This window comes from Schistocerca piceifrons, chromosome 3 (assembly GCF_021461385.2).
Source record: "Schistocerca piceifrons isolate TAMUIC-IGC-003096 chromosome 3, iqSchPice1.1, whole genome shotgun sequence".
NCBI classification, from domain to species: Eukaryota; Metazoa; Arthropoda; class Insecta; order Orthoptera; family Acrididae; genus Schistocerca; species Schistocerca piceifrons.
In genome coordinates, this window is record NC_060140.1 from 873,561,696 (window position 1) to 873,585,906 (window position 24,211).

The window sequence follows — 24,211 nt, forward strand, 5'->3', positions numbered from 1 at the left end:
ATTCTAGGAGCTAAGGATTGAAGAAGTTTGTATTGTCTTGCTTGTCTCATGTCTTTACTGGGTTTATGTATCCTGTATTTAACTTTATGTCACACAGGGCAGCAAGTTGTTAGCTGACAGGGAATAAAGAGTGCAAATTTTCTGAAGAGGGACCAGATTTCAAACCGGCCAATTGTAAGCAGGAGAGGCACCACAGGACATTTTAATTTCCACTGTCCTGAATATGGTTTGATGGCATTCATTACAAAATATACAATTCCACAGAGCGAAGCACACTGACGTACGACAGAAGAATGCTGTGTGAGGAGGCGAGGCACTGCCCTTTGGCACATTTACGACCAAATAACATGTCTTACATTTCCTCGAACACACGTTTTATGCATCAGACTCTTCAGAAAAATGTGCGCTACAAAATGCACATATTTTTGAAAATTTGATTTTTTAAAAATTTTTGACGTCCTATCTCAAACATTCAAGGGAGTGGCGGGGTATTGCACCGGTTCGGAAATATTGTAGATCCGGGGCTGATGCGCAGAGCAGTCTGAGTTACAGTGGGGTAGTGGGTAGTCTCCACGTGACCCGTATTTACATTTAGTGATTTTGCTTTTTTCGTTTACTGCTCTCACGTCAAATGAAAACAAAACAGATTTCTGATTTCCACCTTTCTGACAGTCAAGAATAAATTGCCTTGCAGAACAATGAAGTTATTTTTGTCGGTTTGCTAAAGAAATTTTCTTTTTAATTCCACACACTGTTCGTTGCATTTCAAGTGCACGTTTTCAACTTCTAGCACATATGACATAATGCCATAATAAAGAACCAAACATGAGATAACACAGTACTGGTACTCCAAGAAAATTTACATCCCGAAAACTACATTGAAAAGCTTAATGTCAGGTCGTGGCCTACTTAACTGGGAATATGGACATACAAATGTGCACTTTAAATGTGGACATTTTAGTATGGGTCTCGAAATTCCGATGCTCTTGGAGTATCCTGTGATGTCTTGTTTCTTCTATGACATAATGTACGATCTTTTAATGCTTTGCATGTATGAACATACGGGCTCCCTGTGACATCGTAGCTGCGCAAGCACGGTGACGCCTGTCATCTGGCGCTTTCTGGTAACTGCAGAAACGACCCTATTTCTAACAGGTCTCGGGAAAATATTCCGAATGGTGGTTTGAAAAGCGTTACCATCAAGGTACCATTCTGGCAAGCTATGTGTGATAATGTACGATGAATTTCTTAAATCACAGAGCGTTTGACTCTCATTTAAAAATCAACTCTGATGGCGAGCCATTTAGATGAATTTCGAGCCCAGATCATCAGACATTTAAGTCGTTATTAAAAATTTTACGATCTCATTTGTTTGATATATCTTAAATTGTAATACGCGCATAAAAGACCAACATTGTATGTGAAAGCTTAACTTCTCTTGCAGCATATTAATCTTACAGACCAATATTATATGTGAAAGCCTTGTGTTTCGTGTAGCAACACTATGTATATTAACCCATTTAGTCCTGAATTATTTGTTTTTCAAAAATTGATTTATATCTTATCTACATTCATTCACAAGGTTGTAAGGAAGAAAGTGAAAACAATTTTGAGTATTTATTTTTATTTAGTATTTCCAAAAATGGGCGTCCTTCCAGAAGGACGTCAGGACAATAAGGGAACATGTTTTTAAAGCATATGACATTGTACAATTAACTTGTTTTGGTTTTTATACTTTCAAATAAACATAAATAAATTTGAATTATGGGCTAAAACAGCTAATAAATACAAAAAACAAAGAAAATAACCTATACACATATTTTATGCACTAGTATGATAAGACAAAAAGCAACAAACATGAAGTGGTTCGTCACATTTTACACACATAGTAGTAGTTTTTTTGTGGCAACTTCGACATTTCAGCTGCTTCTTCTTTTTTGTTATCTCGTCCGTTGGTAATTCAGCAACATAATGTTCTCTTCCATTAAATCTAGAATCTAGTTTCGCCCTCTTTCTAGGACATCCTCTGCTGGTAGTGACTCTTTTGTTACTTTCAAGAATTGCAGTGACAATTCGACGAGGAAATGTCAGATGATCTATGGGTTATTCGTTGTGCTTGTAAAGATCCCAGGCATTTTGCTCTGCAATGTCTATAAAATGTGCAGTGATTGGGAAATACCACTTTTTCCCTCTTATAGAGCATCTATACAGGGATTCATTTTGGTCAGATCGATCTATGCCTCCCAAGTTAGGTTGAAGCACGCTAATCCTTTTCTTTTGTTCCCTGGAAAATCTTGCTACAAAGCGTAGTGTTTGCACTCTGTCAAAGTTGGTGGCTACAGTAACAACATTGTTGTCATTCCAACGTACAATGGAAATCCCGGATGCTGAGACAGAACAAATTTCATATGATTCTCTATTTTCTTTTATCATTTTATCTACAAATGATAGAGTACAATTTTTAACTCTGTTTCCTCTTATTGTTCCTGTTGCTTCCACGCCCCTCTCTTTTAGGTCATGTAGCACAGTAGCATTGAGCTGACTTGCTGGTAATTTATCTACACTTGGATTTTCTTCAGCACCTGAATCTTCATCTGTTACGTCATCAGTTGAATTTAGAGGAGGGTGTAATGTTAATATTCACACCAGTATTAGGTATTTCCTCATCTTTTGATTCTAACATGTCCAAAAGTTCCATAAGTGTACATCGTTTTCTGTGAGTACAAAATGACAACATATTACCCTGACTTCCTTCTGGCAGGACGGTTGAAAACATTATTGAATTACAACTGACAAAACTTTCAATCGTAATATGAGCCCATAAATAATATAGGTTAATTCTTTAAGATATTATATGACAAGTTTCAGAATTATTGACACAATATGAAAGAAAATATACTTATCCATCGATGACAAGGTAGGTCAGTTCGTCCACAGCAAAATCGGCCCTATTTTCAAGACACAATTTCTCACTCACTATAAACGACATCGTCAAACTGACTGTCGCAGCGCGCAACTGACTGCCTACTTCATATAACAATGCGTCACAGTCCGTTGCAACAATGCATTATTCGCAAAAATAAATAATTTCAACAGTGAGTTATGTCGTCCTTCCAGAAGGACGTCAGGGTTATCTGGGTTAATTTAAACCATTAACTTTTTCTATTTGTGCGTTCGCGCTAATTAACAATGATGTTGCTGTTGGCTGACTACATCACGTGTCCTAAGCTCTGAATACCCGCTGTCATCGGCATGTGAGATCACGTGACATGAGCTACGACTGGCTTACAAAAGCGCATCGCAATCTTGATTTCAGTGCTTCGGAAAGTAACACGCGGTGTTTGATGGAATTCGAATTTATGCTTTCGTAATACGAAAATATGCAGCGTATATGTTGCTGCACATCAAAGATCCTTCCAAAACGCGTTTTTTCCCTGTGTTTAGTTTTATAAAGTGCCGGGAAATTCTACTCCTGTGTAGAAAACCATAATCATTCAAAGGACTTATAGAGTTCCGAGAGAAAATATACTGTCAGTTAACAGGGAAAAAGTATGTTTTCACCTGGGAGAAAGTGTATTTTTAACCAGGAAATCCAGGAAATTTTTTTCCTTGTCCACGTATACACTCTGTATTACACATCAGGTTTCAGAGTCTGCTTAAACATCACAGTAAAAGAAGATTCTGTTTCATAATATAACCATTTCTGTCGGCCAGTTGATGTCATAACCATCATTATTTTCCTGTTTGTTACTGAAACTCTGAATTTCTGGTGAATATGGGATCTGAGAATTTAATTTCACTTACCTCAAATTTGGTTGATGCTTTCTTTGCTTTGCTTTTCTAATGATGTCCCTCCAGTCATTTGGAGTGTACATATATGAAATTTTCTTACTGGCTATTTCTACAAACCAAAATCACTATCACTAAGTAAGTAGGAATGCCCAGATACCAAGAATTTGTGATCATGCTCGAATCGTGACATAAGTTCATGAGAGACAATGACATTTTATGGTTGCTATAATGTCGTACAAGAATCTGAATATAAGGTTATTTTACTGTGTGTCGAGGTATGTGCTTTAAGAGGATGCACTAATTATGAAGTAGCTCTTGAAATCCCCTTCCTATCTATAGCTTTTATTTTTCAGTGCGATTTCATGTTAGTCTTCACAGTGTTTTACATACAACTCGAACATTTTTTCGCATTGTTAAATCCTGGTGGAGATATTTCCTTTTCGGATTCTTCCCTTGAATATAATGGATCTGGAAAGATGCTATATGTTCAAAATTTTAGTGTCATCAATTTTATTTGGTGCTCACTTCCTAAACTGGACATCCAATACACCAAAAAATTCATTTTCATTTATGCTTTTATATTGCCTTGCGACAGTACCTAATGGCTATTACTACTGCAGTTGCTCTTCTAAACAGCAACCAGTTGTGTGTTTACTGTGGCTACTTTAGGTACTTGGGCTATGCACGGCTCTGTTTACAAAGAATAGCTTGATGTAGTCATAGGGTCGAGTCACACGTCTGCTTTCATGCCCCGCGTATGGTCTTCAGTCCGAAGACTGGTTTGATAACAGCTCTCCATGTTACTCTATCCTGTGCAAGCCTCTTTATCTCCAAATAACTACTGCAACCTACAGCTTTCTGAATCTGTTTACTGTATTCATCTCTTGGTCTCCCTTTATGGTTTTCATCCCTCACAGTTCCCTCATCTACTAAACTGGTGACCTATTAAGGTTTCAGAATGTGTCCTATCAACTGATCCCATATTTTGATCAAGTTGTGCCACAAATCTCTTGTCACCTCAATTCTATTCAGTACTGCATCGTTAGTTATGTGATCAACCCATCTAATCTTCAACATTCTTCCATAGCACCACATTTCAAAAGCTTCTATTCTCTTATTGTCTAAACTGTTTATCGTCCATGTTTCACTTCCATACACGGCACCACTCCAGACAAATACCTTATGTTAACATATTTCTCTTCTTCTCTTTTTTTGTTATTGCCAGTCTACATTTTGTATCCTCTCTACTCCGGCCATCATCAGTTATTTTGCTACCGAAATAGCAAAACTTATCTACTACTTGAAGTGTCTTGTTTCTTAATTTCATTCCCTTAGCATCACCTGATTCAGTCCGACTACATTCCATTATCTTTGTTTTGCTTTTGTTGATGTTCATCTTATATGCTTCTTTCAAGACACTGACCATTCTGTTCAACTGCTCTTCCACGTCCTTTGCTCTGTCAGACAGATTTATGTCATTTGCAAACCTCAACATTTTTATTTCTTCTTCCTGAACTTGAATTCCTACTCCAACTTTTTCTTTGTTTTCCTTTACTGCTTGTTCAATATACATTTTGAGTAACATTGGGGATAGGCTACAAAGTCTCACCCCCACTTCAACCACTGTCATGCTTTCATGCCCCTCAACTCTTATAAATTCTGTCTGGTTTCTCTATAAGTTATAAACAGCTTTTCAAAATCTATAAATGCTATAAATGTAGGTTTGCCTTCCCTTAACCTATCTTCAGTTAGATAAGTCATGAGGTCAGTATTGCTTCCCATTCTACATTTCTCGGGAATCCAAACTGATCTTCCCTGAGGTCTGCTTTTCTACTAGTTTTTCCATTCTTCTGTAAAGAATTTGTGTTAGTGTTTTACAACCACGAGATTTATAAAACTGATATTTGGTGATTTTCACACCTGTGAAGCAACTGTTTTCTTTGAAATTAGAATTATTACATTATTCTCGGAGGGTATTTCACCTGTCTCATACATCCTGCACACCAGATGGAAGAGTTTTGTCATGGACAGCTCTCCCAAGGTTATCAGTAGTTCTGATGGAATATCGTCTACTCCCAAGGCCCTGTTTCAACTTAGGTCTTTCAGGGCTTTGTTAAATTTTTCTCACAGTATCATATTCCCACCTCATCTTCATCTACATCCACTTCCCTTTCTATATTGCTTTCAAGTACATCTCCCTTGTCATCTCAAGCTAGCCATTCATCTTTTACTATGTTCCTTTCCGAGCATGTTGCCTGGTGCTCCCTCTGAAGCTCTCGACAACATTCTTTCAACTTATCCAGGTCCCACTCCCATTAGTACCTACCTTTTCCCATTTTTTTCAGCTTTAATCCACAGTTCACAACCAATTAATTGTGGTCAGAGTCCGCATTCCCCTGTGAATGTCTTACAATTTAAAATCTGGTTCCTTGAAACCTTCTGGTGTCGCCAGGTCTCTTCCACGAATACAACCCTCTTTAATGTTCCTTAAAATAAGTGTTAGCGATGATTAAATTATGCTCTACCAGGCAGCTGCTTCTTTCACTCCTTTCCCCCAGTCCATATTCACCTACTGTTTTTCCTTCTCTTCCGTTTCCTACTAACAAATTCCAGTCCCCAGTCACAATTAAATTTTCATCTCCTACAACTATCTAAATAATTTCTTTTGTCTCATCATAAATTTCCTCAGTCTCTTCATCATCTGTGCAGCTAGTTGGTAAGTAAACTTGTCCTGTTGTGGTGGGTGTGGGCTTTGTGTCTATCTTGGCTATGATAATGCATTTACTATGCTGTACCAGCACAACAAGGCCATTTTGGTTGATGCTACAAGACCAGAACAGTCAATCATCCAGATTGTTGGCCTTGCAACTACTGAAAATGCTGCTGCCTCTCTTTAGTAACCACGTTTGTCTGGCTTCTCAACATATAACCTTCTGTTGTGGTTGTACCTTTGGTGTGGCTATCTGTAACGCTGAGGCACGCAAGCCACCCCATCAACAGCATGGTCCATGGGGTAGGGAGGGGGACAGAGAATTAATTTGAATAATTTTTATTCAAGAAAGGACATCTCAAATAAACAGAAAATGGTCCTAGGATATTTATTTGAAATATAGACAGAAAATACTGTTATCAAATGCAGTAAAGTCATATTAAGAGCATTACGAGAATGGTGGCAAAATCCCCAGACTAAATAGTAATCAAAAATACGCGAAAACTACATCCAGTTCGCAATCACAATACATTTAACATTCACCCACTCAAAACAGTTAAAAGAGTTCAACTTGATGATATAAAAATTATCACATGTGATACAAGGACTATTAACTTGTACTTTGTCTATCCTCATTTCCATGATACAAGTGGAAAAATTTGAGAGTCCCACTCTCGAGCACATTCACGCCTCTCAAAATATAAAGTCCTTCAGAAGTTTAAGTATAGTAGTGGCCATTCAGCACCCAGTATCAGATACCTCCATGATCAAATACTACTCATTACCACATACAGGTAATGAGCTCTTCACTTAGAAAGCTCTAGTCTCCTCTTGACTCCCATAGTGTTCTGCTGTTGTCTGCTTTTCAATTGGCTGAAGGCCATCCCCACCAAAAATACATTGTCGTTATGTTCTACAGACATCATTTGACTCAACTTGACTGCTTACCAGATGAACCTATTACATTACAACAATATTTAAATAAAGAGGTCTTATAAATATTTGTTCACATTCAGACCATTCACAATAAATATAAATAAATGTTTGTCCAATAATAAATAAGCCAGTATTCTTGCAAAAGTGTGCTCACAACAAATAACAACAGATTATCACTAAACATTGTTTAAACAGTAATTTAGACCTGCTTGTCAGAAGCTCCTTTTGGCACTCTTTTACAAAGGAGGTGTCAGCTAATACACGTAACTGACCACTTCTTAAATTACTGTGCTTTTGTATTGTCAGTTGTAATTAATATTTAAATGAAGTTACTGGCAAAATAGTAAACTGTTCATTAAGTAAATATGCAAGTATGACAAAATGTGTGCTATTCATGCTGTATTCATTTGCTCTGTAGTTATGGAGGAGACAATGTTCTGACAAACATTTGCATTATGAAAAGTTTTTAAAAACATAGTAAATCAAGAAACAAGATAAACACAATACTTAGCTTTCAGAGATGTCAGCTATAGAGCAATGCTATCATCCGAAATACTGTATGTTGAAATCACATGAAGTGTTTAAAAGTTATTAATTCAGAGGTTCATTGTGAAAATTTTTATTCACTATGAAATATTAACTTCTGTGGTTTTCAAGGTATTGAAATATTGTTGTGTCACTGGATGCACCTCATTTTATTTTAGATTGCAGATGTATTCAGACATGCTTTAATACTTAGCTGTTAATTATTATAGGTTCTTGAAGAGCTGTAAGAAGCTCTCTTTCACCTTGCCTGACACGCCACCTTTTCTTGTAGCATTGTCTCCTGCACAAATACCATGTAAGCAACAGCTGTCAAAATTTTCAGCTCTGGGATTTACACATTTCCGGCGACACTGCTCACTTTTGTAATTGGCCTTGGCTGTACCGGTCACCTAGCCGGACCTGCTGCACCCCACCCTGAGCTCTGGGCCCTCTAGTGTTCTGCCATACAACAATTTCACCTTCCTCATATCACTTTCAGGCAGCCAAATCGCTTGCCTATGTATGCGTAATGTTATAGCGTTTTCCCACTAATTTGAAAGGTATTCAGAAAATATTTCTGATGCACCCCTACATATCTTACTCAGTCCCAAGAAATATTTGAAACTAACACTTGTAGGATATCTGGAACCACCTCTTTTCCAAGACCTCATAATCGGACATGGCTCAAAAAGCCTCTGAAGATACATATTGTGCTAGCTATAGTCACTAAGATTCCAGGAGGAATGAAATATGTTTTCTGTATCTTCTTCAAGTTGTTCATGGCGCTGCATTTTGTAGCAGGGGTGTTTGCAGGAAGTCTTAGAACTAGAACTCTTATGCCCTTCCTTGTAGTATACTCTTGCCCTCAGTTCCACTGCCATTGCCTAATACATCTCTGCCACTTCCCAGAATGTTGCGACTTGTCTGCTCTCTGTTTCACCTTGATTGCAGACATTGTTGTCACCTGCTGCAGAAGTACCACTTTTCTCAGCAGCTGTCTCTCTAGTGGCCAAATCAAGCAAAACTTAACACGCAAACTATGAAGTGGTGCGCACACAAAATTGGTAGTTGTAGCACTCCTTTTCCTTTGCGAAGAATTGAGCACTGTGCTCATGTCCATTTCTTCTGTAGTCGACATAGGTTGTTGGGTCATGTAACGAGATGCCATTGGTGCTTAGGGTCGGAAGTGGTGCGAGTGGGGAAGGTGCGGTGCCCCACTCCCCTGTGAGAGGCCATACAGTATGACACGCAAAGCTTGTGCAGCATTCATTTCCTCACCTGAGTCCAACCCCAGGGAAGGAGGTTGTGGCAAAGGTGGCGGAGCAGGTGGCACCAACTGCAGTGGAGGCAGCAGCAGCAGCAGCAGCAGCGGTGTTGGCTGCAACAGTGCAGGAGCCAGGGTCACCCAGGGTCCGCTGACAGCTGAAGGGGGCATCCACAGCACAGAAGAAACTTATGAAAATGTTAGGAATGACGACGGAACCAGCCACAATGTAGGTGGCGGTGACACAGTTGGAGGATTCTGGGGACAGCGGAGGTACACTCGGTGCGCAGCTGCCCTGCGAAGTGAAAGCTGGTCAGTGCGTTGTGACATCCTCCCCTTATCCATGTGAATGACACAAGAGTCTTCGGCCACAGGTACTCTTAACACCGACACCCTTTTCAGCTGACGGCCAAACCTGTGAGCTCAAAGGGTGGCGGTGCCGGTTGATGGCCTGGCATTGACTGAGGCAGATGCAGCAGAATTGGGGGCTGACGACTGTGCCACAAGTTTGCCGAACTCTTACTGCCAATAGTGATGAACTTATACAGGCTGAGGAGCCAGTCAAGAGCTACTTCCGGTGACACATCTAAAACATATTTTTTCATCTGAGTATTAAATGTGTGCACTAGTTTTTCTGCTTCCCCATTCAATTGAGGGTGAAAAGGGGTAGCCGTGACATGGTGAACAACACACTTTTTTTTTACAATTGTCTTCTAATTCTTGAGATATGAACGGGGGCCCATTGTTGGTAACTAAAGCATACGAAGACCTTCCATTGCCAAAATTTTTGACAAAGCATAAATTGTTGCCGTCACAGAAGTGGACAGGCAGCGCACCCGAAACGGAAACTTAGAACCATAAATTACAATGAGCCAGCAGAAATTCAGAAAAGGTCCTGCAAAATTTACATGAATTTGTTCGCAAGGCTGCTGTGGATCCAGCCACAGTGCTGAAGAAGCATGGAGAGCTGCCTGAGAGGTGGCACACTGTGAGCAGGCTGCAACAACTTGGGCTATTTCTCCATCAGCACCTGGCCAAAAATCGAGAGCTGACACTTTTGTACATGACGCAACCCAATGGTCCACATGTAATAAACCCATAACCTCACACTGAAGGGCAGATGAGACTACAACTCAGAGAGCAGTGCCCTCTGTAGCTAACAGCAGCACTCCGTCCCAAACAGAAAGATGATTTTGTAATGCAAAACAATTTCTCAAAGAATCGGAAGCAAGGCTCAAAGGTTTGTCCGGCCAGCCATGTTTCACAAAAAAAATAACTTTACTTGGGACCAGGTTCTCATTCAAATGAGCAAAAAATAGGCAAAGTTTGGAATTTTTTTTGAGACAGTGAAAAGACATAAAAAGGATCTGCTTGGGGATTGTGATTGATTATTTTATTTTAGGAAAAAAAAAATAATAAAATGGTGCTTGCAATTGAATAGCTGCCCAGAACAGGGTTGTAACCAACAAGAGTAACTTTTTTCAGGAAGAAGGAAAACATTATATTGCATAAACGTTTATACTTTGCAAGCCAAAATTACAATGAAACAAGTGTACTGACTTCATTATTTGACTAACAACCACTTGTAAAGGTCACATGTAAATAAAAAACGAAGTAATGGAAAAAATACCATCTTGACACAGAACAAGGTCGTGAACTTCTACAAAAGGACAAGGTTGTAACCAACAACAGTATATAAATGATTGTATTTAACCACAATATTCAACAAAATATTCATACAAAACATTGTCAATACTAAATTTTTATAGATCTGTCAATATTTTATGTGTAGTGCAGAGGAAATAATCTCACTGAAAGTTGTTTATTGTAGTATGCATTCCTTTGTTGGCAACAGCTGAGAATAAAGAAGAGGAATTTCGGTTAGTGGTGCACTGTAAGGCTTAGAGTATGTATTTCGAACCCCTTGTGATACCTTTAAGATGGAATATGCATACCAGGGGTGTAATACATTTTGGTTGATTCTCATACGAACTGTTCCTGGATCATCTGCTGATATCTGCAGCCAATGTGATGATGTTATTTTGAGGCTCGGAACCCTGCTCAGCGGATGTTCCAAGTCACTCAAATCTTTGAAGTCCTCAGGCTGCGTATCATATGCAAGTAAAGGTTTCATTGGCCTTAGTGAAGCAATAACCTCTATTGAATGTTTAGGAACATGCACAGTATGATGTTTCTTTTGACCCTCATCAGGACAAAGTCTCAGTCACACTCCAGAAAACTTTGACCTGATACCAAGAACTTTAGATTGACTGTTGTAAAATATCCCAGAGTTTTTAAGTATTGCCAAAGTGACAACATAAGCCAATTATTGTTTTGCCCTATGCATCTGTCAGACCAAATAATTCGTCTTTTCTTCTCCCCGAGCAAGGGGCTGATAGTTTGAGGTGATGCACTTTAATATACGAAGAACTTTCGGTTGATCCGTGCCTGCCCACACTTTCATGCCAAAAGCACATTGTTGCATCATTAGTTCCAGCATTGTGTGTGGCTTGATTATAACATGAATACTGCCGTTGATATAATTCTGAGGAGTGGGACAATACAGGACAGAAAAGCACTTGCTGTAAATCCATGTAAAGTACAATGTAGTTAGGACTTTGTTTGGCTTTGTTTTCATCTTCCTTCATTGCTTTACAAGCTACTTCAGCCACGGAATGATGTAATTTACTGTGAACTTCAGTAGCTAATCTCTCTCATCTGCTTGTGCTGACATAATACCCAAGTACACCTGTCACAATATGAGCAGGAATCTGCTCTGGGGAGACCAAATTGCAGATTGAAATCTGAGTGAAAAATCTCTCTGTATGTGTGTTGCATTTATATTCAGGATGTTGTTCTCTAAAATATCAAACATATTTTTTAAATGTAGATCAGCAGACAAACAACTCTTTTTTCGGATTTGTGGCAATGATAATGAGTTTCTTGTTTTGACAACGATCATATGTGATTTCGCATAGCTTTTTTACATGGTCAGGTATAGCATAAGGCTGATTTTTGTCTTTGCTCCTCTTGTCACAGAATGACTCTGAACTTTTTATTATCTCTTGCAATTTCTGTATTTGATGAGAAGCTGTGTTATAAGCATGACGTAATATCTTTTGACAAATCTGGTAAGTGCCAGCTGACGGCACTGTTAAGAAATGAGAAAAACTGCAATGTCTATGTGCTCAAGTTTTACACAGTTTTGTACTAACAGTGCTGACTGTTGATCATAACTAAAAGTATAGAAGTCTTGTTGTGTCTTTTGTATACATTGGAATTTGTTTTCATTGGTCGATTTACCTGCAGCTGAATGCCTGAAATCACAAAAAACGATTATCACATTTTGAAGCAGTGTTTGGATGACTATATAGTATTTTTATAAACTCACTGTAATTTGTAATTATTTATACAGTTGAAGACAATGATTAAAGTCTAATGCTGTCTGAATGTGTAAGTCAAGTGCTCTGTTATGTTAGGTTATTATGCATTGTGTTACATAACCTTTTCAGACTTTTATCCATTGTGGATGTGGAACACTGCGACTGTGGTGTGAAAAGGTTTTCAGAAATTACTGCAACCAGTCGCCTTTTATGTAGATGTATTTTATTTAACCATGACCGGTTTCGAGCTGCCTAGCAACTCATCATCAGATGGTATATACATTTAGTGCTTTTTTGTACCCATTGTGTGGGTGGTTGAGTATCTGTGGCTAGACAGAAACGAGAACAAATAATCGCTACATGTGGTACAGTAACACGAAATATTTACAGCATAATTTATGTTTAACGTATAAGAGCAAATAATCACTACATGTGGTACAGTTACACGAAATATTTACAGTTTAATTTACGTTTTGAGGTGTTACTTACAGATAAATCTTTCTGCAGGTATATATATCTCTTTTAGGACGTATTTTTGAAACCATTGTGTCTTGTTTTTCACAATTTCACAAGTTAAAACTTTCACTAGATGTATATTACTTTTATGAGGCACTGTTGGAAACATATATCTTGTTTTTCGTAAACATCGCTGAACACACTTAGCCACAGATACGAATACAGGATTTACACATTATAAACAAGCCAAAGATTGCAATATAACTACAGTATCAAAGATTTCAAGTTGACCAGAGGCATTATTAGTCATCACACACACTGACAAGAGATTTGTCTTTATTACATAGAAAATAAATGTAAATTAGCTTAAACTAGTAAAATGTTTATTTATAAATTAACTGTGCAATTTTAGCAGGTATATAAAACTAGATTTTTTACATTATATTTCAGTTACATTTAAGATTATTGGTATTGAGAGTATTATGACAGCTAAGTTCTTGCTCCTTCCATTGGCTGATCTTGGCATATGATGTCTGGGATGAGAGGTTGATGGTTAACTTGAAATAATAAGTAATGCTGGTACTTGAAAGGGTGTGGAAAAGGAGTTGGCGGTGGGGGGGTGGGGGGTGTATAGGAAAAAGGAGAGGGGGGGGGTTGAGAGGGTGATGTGGAGAGAGAAGAGAGCTGAAGGGGGGGGGGGCATTTTGTTTCTGAATGACTGTTTAGTTTTTTAAGTTCAAAGAATCCTTAAAATTCTGAAAGAAGGAGTTATTCGCCAATTCTGTCTGCTCATTTAAAATGGTATGTGGGGAATTATGTTTGTGGGTAAAAATCTCTAATTGTTCGAGAAGATCCATCTTGAATCCCTTGTCTACAGTGTGTAGGATTTGAAGGTTAGTTTTAATGTCTGTTATGGAATGTTTATTATCTGCTAGATGGGTAGCAAAAGTGGATCTATTTAAGTTGTTTAGGCGAAGTGCATCAGTGTGCTCTTTGTATCGGATCTCAAAATTTCTACCTGTTTGCCCTATGTAGTAGCAGGAGCAGCTGTCACATCTTAATTTATATATACCAGATTTTTGGTAGGGTGTGCTGGCTCTTTTGGTGTTGTGGACTATTTTGTTCTGTATTTTGTTGTTAGTGTGAAAACTTATTTTGACATTATGTGGTTTGAATAGCTTAGCAAGTTTGTATGAGATATTGCCGAGAAACGGCATACAAACGAATTTGGTTTCTTCTGCTACTGAGGTCTGGCTTGCTGGTTTTGCTTTGTTAGATATAATGTTTTTATCTAATTTTTCAATTATGCTTGGGTCATAAGCATTGTTTGATGCTATTGTTTTTAATATATTGATATGAAATCAATATATTAAAAACAATAGCATCAAACAATGCTTATGACCCAAGCATAATTGAAAAATTAGATAAAAACATTATATCTAACAAAGCAAAACCAGCAAGCCAGACCTCAGTAGCAGAAGAAACCAAATTCGTTTGTATGCCGTTTCTCGGCAATATCTCATACAAACTTGCTAAGCTATTCAAACCACATAATGTCAAAATAAGTTTTCACACTAACAACAAAATACAGAACAAAATAGTCCACAACACCAAAAGAGCCAGCACACCCTACCAAAAATCTGGTATATATAAATTAAGATGTGACAGCTGCTCCTGCTACTACATAGGGCAAACAGGTAGAAATTTTGAGATCCGATACAAAGAGCACACTGATGCACTTCGCCTAAACAACTTAAATAGATCCACTTTTGCTACCCATCTAGCAGATAATAAACATTCCATAACAGACATTAAAACTAACCTTCAAATCCTACACACTGTAGACAAGGGATTCAAGATGGATCTTCTCGAACAATTAGAGATTTTTACCCACAAACATAATTCCCCACATACCATTTTAAATGAGCAGACAGAATTGGCGAATAACTCCTTCTTTCAGAATTTTAAGGATTCTTTGAACTTAAAAAACTAAACAGTCATTCAGAAACAAAATGCCCCCCCCCCCCCCCCACACACACACATAAAAGCTTGTACCACTTCTGCCCCCCCCCCCCTTCAGCTCTCTTCTCTCTCCACATCACCCTCTCAACCCCCCCCCCTCTCCTTTTTCCTATACACCCCCCACCCCCCCACCGCCAACTCCTTTTCCACACCCTTTCAAGTACCAGCATTACTTATTATTTCAAGTTAACCATCAACCTCTCATCCCAGACATCATATGCCAAGATCAGCCAATGGAAGGAGCAAGAAATTAGCTGTCATAATACTCTCAATACCAATAATCTTAAATGTAACTGAAATATAATGTAAAAAATCTAGTTTTATATACCTGCTAAAATTGCACAGTTAATTTATAAATAAACATTTTACTAGTTTAAGCTAATTTACATTTATTTTCTATGTAATAAAGACAAATCTCTTGTCAGTGTGTGTGATGACTAATAATGCCTCTGGTCAACTTGAAATCTTTGATACTGTAGTTATATTGCAATCTTTGGCTTGTTTATAATGTGTAAATCCTGTATTCGTATCTGTGGCTAAGTGTGTTCAGCGATGTTTACGAAAAACAAGATATATGTTTCCAACAGTGCCTCATAAAAGTAATATACATCTAGTGAAAGTTTTAACTTGTGAAATTGTGAAAAACAAGACACAATGGTTTCAAAAATACGTCCTAAAAGAGATATATATACCTGCAGAAAGATTTATCTGTAAGTAACACCTCAAAACGTAAATTAAACTGTAAATATTTCGTGTAACTGTACCACATGTAGTGATTATTTGCTCTTATACGTTAAACATAAATTATGCTGTAAATATTTCGTGTTACTGTACCACATGTAGCGATTATTTGTTCTCGTTTCTGTCTAGCCACAGATACTCAACCACCCACACAATGGGTACAAAAAAGCACTAAATGTATATACCATCTGATGATGAGTTGCTAGGCAGCTCGAAACCGGTCATGGTTAAATAAAATACATCTACATAAAAGGCGACTGGTTGCAGTAATTTCTGAAAACCTTTACATAACCTTTTCATTGTGCAACCATTGATTATGTTGTGATATGGTTTGCACAACTTGGTGATGTTTCACAATAAAAGCTAGACAGAATTTTGCTTCACTAGTCACAAGCTAGGCTACTTATTTAAGGTTATGGAATCATAATATTACAATTAAAAATAGCTGTGTGTAAAGTTGGGTTACAACCTTATCTGGTGGAGATTTTGTCACTATTAACTTACCCTCGTTGATATATATTGTTTTTCAGCATCCCTGAGTTGCTTATGTTTCATATCATGCCACTCACTCACATATTGTTTACACTTTTTGCCTCCATTCATGTGTTTTTTAGCACTGACTGTAAGAGGTACGCTTGATGCGTCTGCCACCTTATTTACAGATACAACCTTGTTCCGTGCAACCCGAACTTGTTACCAATCTAACACAAACAGAAGATTGTGTAAAGCAGTTACAATATCCTTACCTTGTGACAAGTACTGTTAACAACCTTTTTCCATGTAAAAACCAACTTTTGTAAAAGTAAGGGTTACAAACTTGTTCTGGGCAGTTATTAAATTATGGTTTGATCAAGGACCTGCGAGTTTGAAGTATGCAGACTGTGTGTAGTGTAGCCACTCTGGAGTTATCTTAAATAAAAAATGGATAACATCAGTCGATAGTATATTAAATTTACGTTAGCTCATACGTAGCCACAATGAAATAACCTTAAATTTAATGTTATAGTGCTAACTTAAACTTTGATTTTGATTTTTGTGGGTTTTTGTCACTATGGTTTTACAAAAAATAGTTAATGTAAACAAATTTCATACATTACGGGTACAGGCTCCCAAGAAAAGTGTTTACTTTTCAGGGGTCAAAGGTAGAAGTTAATAGGTTGAACTGTTGTTATTTTATGCTGCACACAGTTTTGAAAAATCATTTCTCGAGAAATACCTGTTTAAAGTTTAGGGAAAACTTTGAAATGTATTATTAGTTCAATTTGCATAAAAACTACATGTTGTTATATATTTTTGATGTCACTGAATACAAATCTGAAGATAGATTTTCAAAATTCAAAATGGCTAATCCAATATAGCAGACCAAAAATTATATTTTGGCTAAAACTTGACCAAAAAGAGTGTTTCTGTTACTTATGTTTTGTCTGAAGTTCCATATATCAACCCTTACTCTAACTTGAATCATTTCTAAAGAGCAATTCCCTCATTTAGTGAGAAAAGATGCTCTAGCTGAACTGGATATCCTGCATTTGGCAACCTGCACACATTGTTCGTCAGCTTTTTCAGCTAATATGTTTGCTTGCATACTGCAATATAAATCATTTTGTGAACATGCATCACAGTATGACAAGTTTTCTATCTGAGCCATGCGTCTCTGGCTGAGAGCCCCAGGGTGGCCGCGACACTGAATTGAACAATGCACTGTAGAAACTTCTTTGTCCCAAGATTCTAGGCACATATATGTTTCAAAACAGCAATTTAAAAAAAAAAAAAAAATTGAATTTTCGACCATTTTGAATGAGAACCTGCCCTTAAAACAGGATCTGTTGCTACCATGGCTGGAACTTTAGTGCTAGTAATAAGAAAACTGTCATCATTTAGAACTTCCACTTCTAAATAAAAACAAAGCAATTCCTCATTATTAAGTTCTGGATCCAGATCTGTTTTTGAATATGTCATGCATTGCGATGCGATTTTGTAATCCTTGTTTACAGCAATGTTTGACCCTTTCTTCCGAATGTATTACTGCTGCTCTCTCATTGGCGGCATAACACAAACAGCTGACACACCTTCTTTGTGCCACTCGTACCTCATGGCAAGCGCTGACAACATTCCTGCACGAAACATGGAAGTACGCCACTGTCCCTGGTCTAGATTTTTTCCCTGCATCTTAAGGACTGCTTCACTTCGTGCTTAACAGTATTCCCAATCCTGTAACAGTTATTTACAGCATACGGACATGGTTTTTGTGTGTTCTAGAGGAGCTTCATAAATGGTTCTTAAAAGCGAATTAGTCCAAAATGACCAAAAATTTACTTGTTTCTCTTGTTCTCTAAATGCCCTGTACACTGTACAGCATCAGTTTATGTACTTATGCGTCACAAGTTGGTGAATGTATTATAAAATTATTTTAGGCTATTGTGGGTTACATCCACAAATTTAATTTCATTATTGCCAGTCTCACTTCCTCCTGGGCAAATGTAACCACACTCATGTGCTCCCTTAGCAATTCAGAATGAAGATGTTGATACTACTCTGTCTCTTCCATTGTTCTTTTCTCTGATGCAAAAAGGTGTTGGCAGTTGGGAAAAACACACAAAAGGAATTGGAGCGAAGTTATTGTTGCAGGTCTTCTTCCTATTATATTTAAAACAAATTTAATTTTCTGTTCATTGTATTAGTAGTTGCTGTTAATAGTTTATTGATCCTGTTACTGCACAAAAGGTCTCTCGCTGCCATCTTCCTGCTCCCTCTCCTCTTCTCTAACCATCAACCTCACTCCCACACCCAGCAACACAGTTCGAGCACTTAACTTGTGGAGAACAGTTAGTTGTACACTAGGCAATCTCTCTCTCTCTCTCTCTCTCTCTCTCTCTCTCACTCTCTCATTAACTCTACTCTACTCTACTGGACCTAGTGTTAATTATTTCCTCTAAGTGGACTGATATCTCCCAGTCTGTTGTCATTGTGCTGTCGGATCGTCTCAGGGTTGATAATACAGTAGTGACTGAACATTGTTTTTTGCAAGTTTGTACGGATAACCCCAAACATCTGATTCCATTTGGTCCTTAATGTACACCTCCCATTTTTGTACTCTTCTTTCCTTATATTGATGTTTGATAGAAACTCAGCCTTTTTTGTCCTTCTATTTCCCCTAAAGATCTTTCGTTGTGTCTCCTTGCATGACATGCTCTGCATCTTAAGGACTGCTTCCCTCCGTTCTCAGCAGTGTTACCAGTCCTGTAACAGTTATTTACAATATGTGGACATGAATCTTTTATACTCTGTAAGGTAGCTTCCTGAATGGTACTTAAAAATGGGATTAGTCCAAAATGGCCAAAAATGCACTTTTTGATTTTCTTGTTCTTGAAATGCCCCATATACTGTAATGACAGCACCAGTTCATGGTACTCATGTGTCACAAATTGGTGAGTGTATTATAAAAAATTGTAGGCTCTGCTAAAGTGTGGATTACATACAAAAATTAATATATGAATGACTTGTACAGGTAGAATATCATACCATAATTGTGTAGTTAATCATTTTTTATTTTAATTTTAGTGGAGTTAGACCACAGTAGGAACCACTTACAAGTAATCTATAAAGTTCCACACAATGCTTATGCATAAAAAACAACAACTTGAACTACTATAGTTAAATGGAAAAGGTGTAAAGTATTTGATGGCTACTTCATTTGTGAGAAGAATTTTTTAATTGGGATTAGCAGAAGACCTGCAAAGGTACAGAGATGAGTTGCATGCGAGACATAAACTGTTTGTTTAGTTAGGATGAGTGTGACAGATATACTCAACAAATATCAGTAGGGGATGTTGGGTGCATTAGAAGAAAAGGTAATATTGTGTAAATATTTATTCTTAATATGCCAATCACCCACCTTCTGAGAGAGGACAAACATTAATACCTCGCATTTGCATAAAACCAGTCCGCGGCTAGTGATCTAGTGGTTAGTGTTGCTGTCTGCAGTTTGGGGGCTTCTGTGTCAGATTTCCTGACAGGTCAGGGATTTTCTTTGCTCGTGGAGTGGGTATTTGTGTTGTCCTAACCATTTCAACTCATCTTCATCAATGTAAAAGACACCAAAGTGGTGTAAAATAGAAAGACTTACACCAGGTGGCTGACACAACCCCTGACAGTCTCTCCTCACCAGAGTCCATATGACCATTTCATTTCAATGTATAAAATCAGAGAAATGTGAATCTGATTTGCAGTTGTGTTAGGGGAGGAGAGAATAAAGTTATGGCACTTTTCACCACATAGTATTAAGTGGTTTGCAAAGTAAAAGTGTAAATTTAGACAGAAATTACTATATAGGTTCATATAAATACAAGTATTACTTTCAAGCATGCATAACGGTTTCAATAAAGCAAATAAGATGAAATGGGAAGAGAGAACAATGTCAGTAGTTTATCTTGTTACAAAATTCATGAATTCCAACTAAACTTTGTCATGAAAAAGACTTGCCCCTCCCCCTTCCCCTATAATGAAGAAATGGAGCGAACAGTGGATGATGAAAGATAAAAAGAGAATTGTGGAGAAGGAAATGCACAAATTGATGCTTACTTATGTCTATTTATTTCCTGTGCTGTACAATCACTTTCAATCACAGTTATTTTGTTGTGGTATCCTTTGAACTTTAAAAATAATTTGTAAATTTGTCTTGATTACATGACACAAAAGATATTTCTTTTTTATGGCATTAAGAAGACTGAACAGCTGCCATTTATGTAGTCATTTTGATATAAACTATTTCAATGTCATGATCATCTCACTGTTTCTGAAATTTGACTGGGGCAGCGAGAAACACAAGCCTCTACATTCCAGTTACTTCCCTTCCAATCCACATTTTCCTTCACTCTTTTTGAGTCATTTGTCACTTGCTCTTCTTTTTTGACTCTATCATTGAAACTTTACGGCTAATTTGCCCTTTGGTATCCTCTCCCATCTTGTTCTTCTCATATGACCACACTACCCCAATCTTGATCTTCCTGTTTTGTTTCATAGAGCCCCCTTTTCAACTATGTCTTAATCTTCATTCCTCTAGCTAAAATTCCACATGGTTGCTTTTCATTTTTCTGTTTATGTGGTTGTATTGCTTCAGTTCAAATCCTCAAGAACTTTAATTCACTCATGTGTACTCTGTATTGATTTCCTTCAGTGTTCGTGTTTTGCAGCGTAGTTTACTTGAATGAGTCACTTGTAGATGATTCATTAGCCCATGCTCCATATACATTGTCATATTTGAGATATAACTTGCTTTGAAATGTGGGGTGGATATGGATGGCCAGAAAAGCACCACTTTATTGCCAAAAATAACAGGGTGTAATAGTAATCCTCTAATTCACTGATATCACTTGCCCGAGATTGACGTCTTTCTTTAATACAAATATACTATCATATTTGACAGAACTTCAAAATTAGACTGTGATGTGAAAGTGAATACACTTCATATGCTGTAACCACTGTGTGGACACTTTTATTGTTCCCAGATGACTGGTTTCAACAGTTTTATGCTGCCATAATCTGATCTTATGGAACCTGTTATAAAATTGTCATGTTACATTACAAGAAGTCAAAACATAAGACACTCCCCACATATACAAGTCTTGATAAAAATCCAGTTGATAAAATGAACACAGACAATAAAATGCGCACACGGTTGATAAAATCCTCATGTAGTCCATGCTGCAGAGTGCTGTGCAGCCATCAACGTGCGTGGGCGATTCAAAGGTTTTAACATCTGTGTGGATTTTGTTGTGTGTGTGCATTTTTCATCTGTGTGCATTTTATCAACTGGGCTTCTGTCAAGACCTGTATACATAGGGAGTGTCTTTCATGCTTTGACTCCATATAATGTAACATCACAATTTTATAACAAGTTCCATAAGATCTGATGATGGCAGCATAAGATTGTTGAAACTCGTCGTCTTGGAACAACAAAAGTATCTATACTGCAATTGCAGTGTACAAAGTGTGCTCATTTTGAACCATACTGATTTCCCCAAAGCACATGTGTATCTTACAAATACTATGAGTCCTACTGAAGTTGAGCAAAGCTTTATCCATGTTCAGCTTGTGTAAAAAATTACTCTCAGCACATAATTTGATACATTTTATCTTTACTGTTTGGGTGGAATTTAAACAGTACCACACATCAGTAAATTGTCCTCTTCACTGAATATAGCGGAGCTGTTAAAGCGGGTACACCATGAGAAACATTTCCTGCCAGTATGGACAGAAATGTGAACAGTACAGACATAAATATGTAGTGAACTACATTGTAAACAATGTTGGGATCACAAACAATATCAAACTTATTTTTGGTGATCTTTACATTTCTTAGTCAGTTTATATTACTTGTGATTGCAGGTATCTGGGCTGATGAAAACGGTGATGAAGGTGGAGGAGGAACATCAACTAGAGCCAGCTTTAGGGGTGCAGTTGGTGGAAAAGGATATAGCTATACAGCCCCTGTAAGTTTCGTCTCTGGTGGCATACAGCAAGCAGGCAAGAAGAAGCCTGGTGAAAATGAGAAAGAGAAGGAAGAAGAAGAAGAAGAAGAAGAAGATAGTGAGGATGGGGAGGAGACACGGGCTGGATTTGGCACTCGGAGACGGAGAGGTGCTGATATAGCTACTACATCAAGGTAATTTATATGTTAGGTTGTTTATAAAGTTTGTTACAGAAGCCATATATGTTAGACCTCTGTACTTCCTTTGACAAAACGCTCATTCAATCTTGGCTGTAATATCATCATTTGTATTGTTCTAACTTCTAGCCCCCCTACTCAGAAGGAATCATCAGTTTGCTATGCTAACAGTGGGGAGGGAGGCGGGAGGTAACAGTTGTAGAGGGAACCAAGGGATGTATTTATGCAGAGATGAAGAAACTCATGTAGTATGGAGTAGTGCGGATAGCTCCATCTAACCATTGTTGTAACTGAAGATCACAACAAACAGTAAGAAGTGACTTACATTGTTGTACTCTAGTCTTATCTCCGACATTTTTATACCTCCTTCTTCTGTTGATCAATTGAAGCTTTTCTCCTGTTACCTAAGGTTTCTTTGCAGTTTTTCGTCTTTCTACTGAATGGTTGTAACTAAAGTGCAGCTACTCACAGAGGTCAATTTTGAGCTGTAATTACCATATTGCATGGGACCTTGGTAGACATGCTAATGCGTCAATGCGGAACCAGTTTACAATGGAAAAATGTTAGTTTTAATTTTTGCCACCAGATGCAAATCTGGTACTGTGAATGCAGGAAAGGCGTACAGAAATGTTTGCATATGTAGTGAATTACAAACAGGACATGGACAGAAAAGGTCAAACAAGTGAGAAAGGCATAGTGTTGATTTTATTATTAACCATAGCTTAACACAGTTTGTTCAGTATGAGCCCCGGATAGGTCGATGAAATACTGCAACAATTTCACACAGCAGTTCCAGTGGAATCTGAGCAATGTGTTTCTATATACTGGCTTTCAGATCAGTTAGAGAATGAATGTGTCCTGGTAAATGTGTTACTTTAACCAAAAGTCACATGTATTCAGATCAGGTGATCTTGCAGGCCATGCATCTGGAAAACATGTTCATGGAAGGTTGCTTTCACTGGGTGAGCAATTTGTTGCCTCAAAGTTGTTACTTCTCTGTATTCACTGCATCCTGTAGTGAAAAATGTGCCTTGTCACTTCATATTTCCTGGCCACTTGTCAACAACTTAGACCTGGGCCAGAAACTGAAGAGCAAATTCAGAACAGTGTTGTGGATCATGATGTTTCAGTTGATGCGTCATCTAGATCTTTGACAGGTACCAGTGTAAAATAGACTGCAAAATTTTCCGTATTGTTGACCATGGGATGCATGAGCACAAGTACTACTCGGTTAGTGGCATGTGCTGCATGATCAGTTACAGCAACAGCTACCGTGCCAATAACTTCCATCAGGATAGGATGTTTTCCTCTTCCAGGTGCCACACGAAGCTCACCTGTGATTTGCCAGGTTTGCGCGTGGTGGCCACAATTGAAACTAATTTTTTCCAGCGTAAATTGGTTCCACATTAATGCATTATTTTATCTATCAGGTTTTGCTACCGTATCATAACTATGACTACGCTGGACCTCGATGAGTAGGTGCACTTTAATTATAACCACCCGGTGTATATAGTTTTCCAGCCTCTAAGATTGCAATTTTCAGAGACGTCCATTCCTGTTAAACTGAACCACCTACAGTGGTATTCATTATTGCAGTATCAACAACCTTTGTGAACATGAAATGCACCTGATCATTCTTCAATACTTCAGTATCCCAATTCTTCACACATTGATTGTTCCGGCCAGTTCTCTTAAACTTCATCGTACTTTTCATC

General features: G+C 37.8%; 1 protein-coding gene across 1 annotated transcript in view; it reads left to right on the forward strand.

Annotated features, from left to right (window-relative positions):
• The window catches only part of LOC124789334 (tuftelin-interacting protein 11), a 150,423-nt gene that overhangs the window by 16,988 nt on the left and 109,224 nt on the right, over positions 1-24,211 (forward strand). Inside the window, exon 3 of the mRNA XM_047256653.1 lies at positions 22,217-22,493. Within this exon, the coding sequence (XP_047112609.1) occupies positions 22,217-22,493 (277 nt within the window). The remainder of the gene's footprint in view (positions 1-22,216; positions 22,494-24,211) is intronic.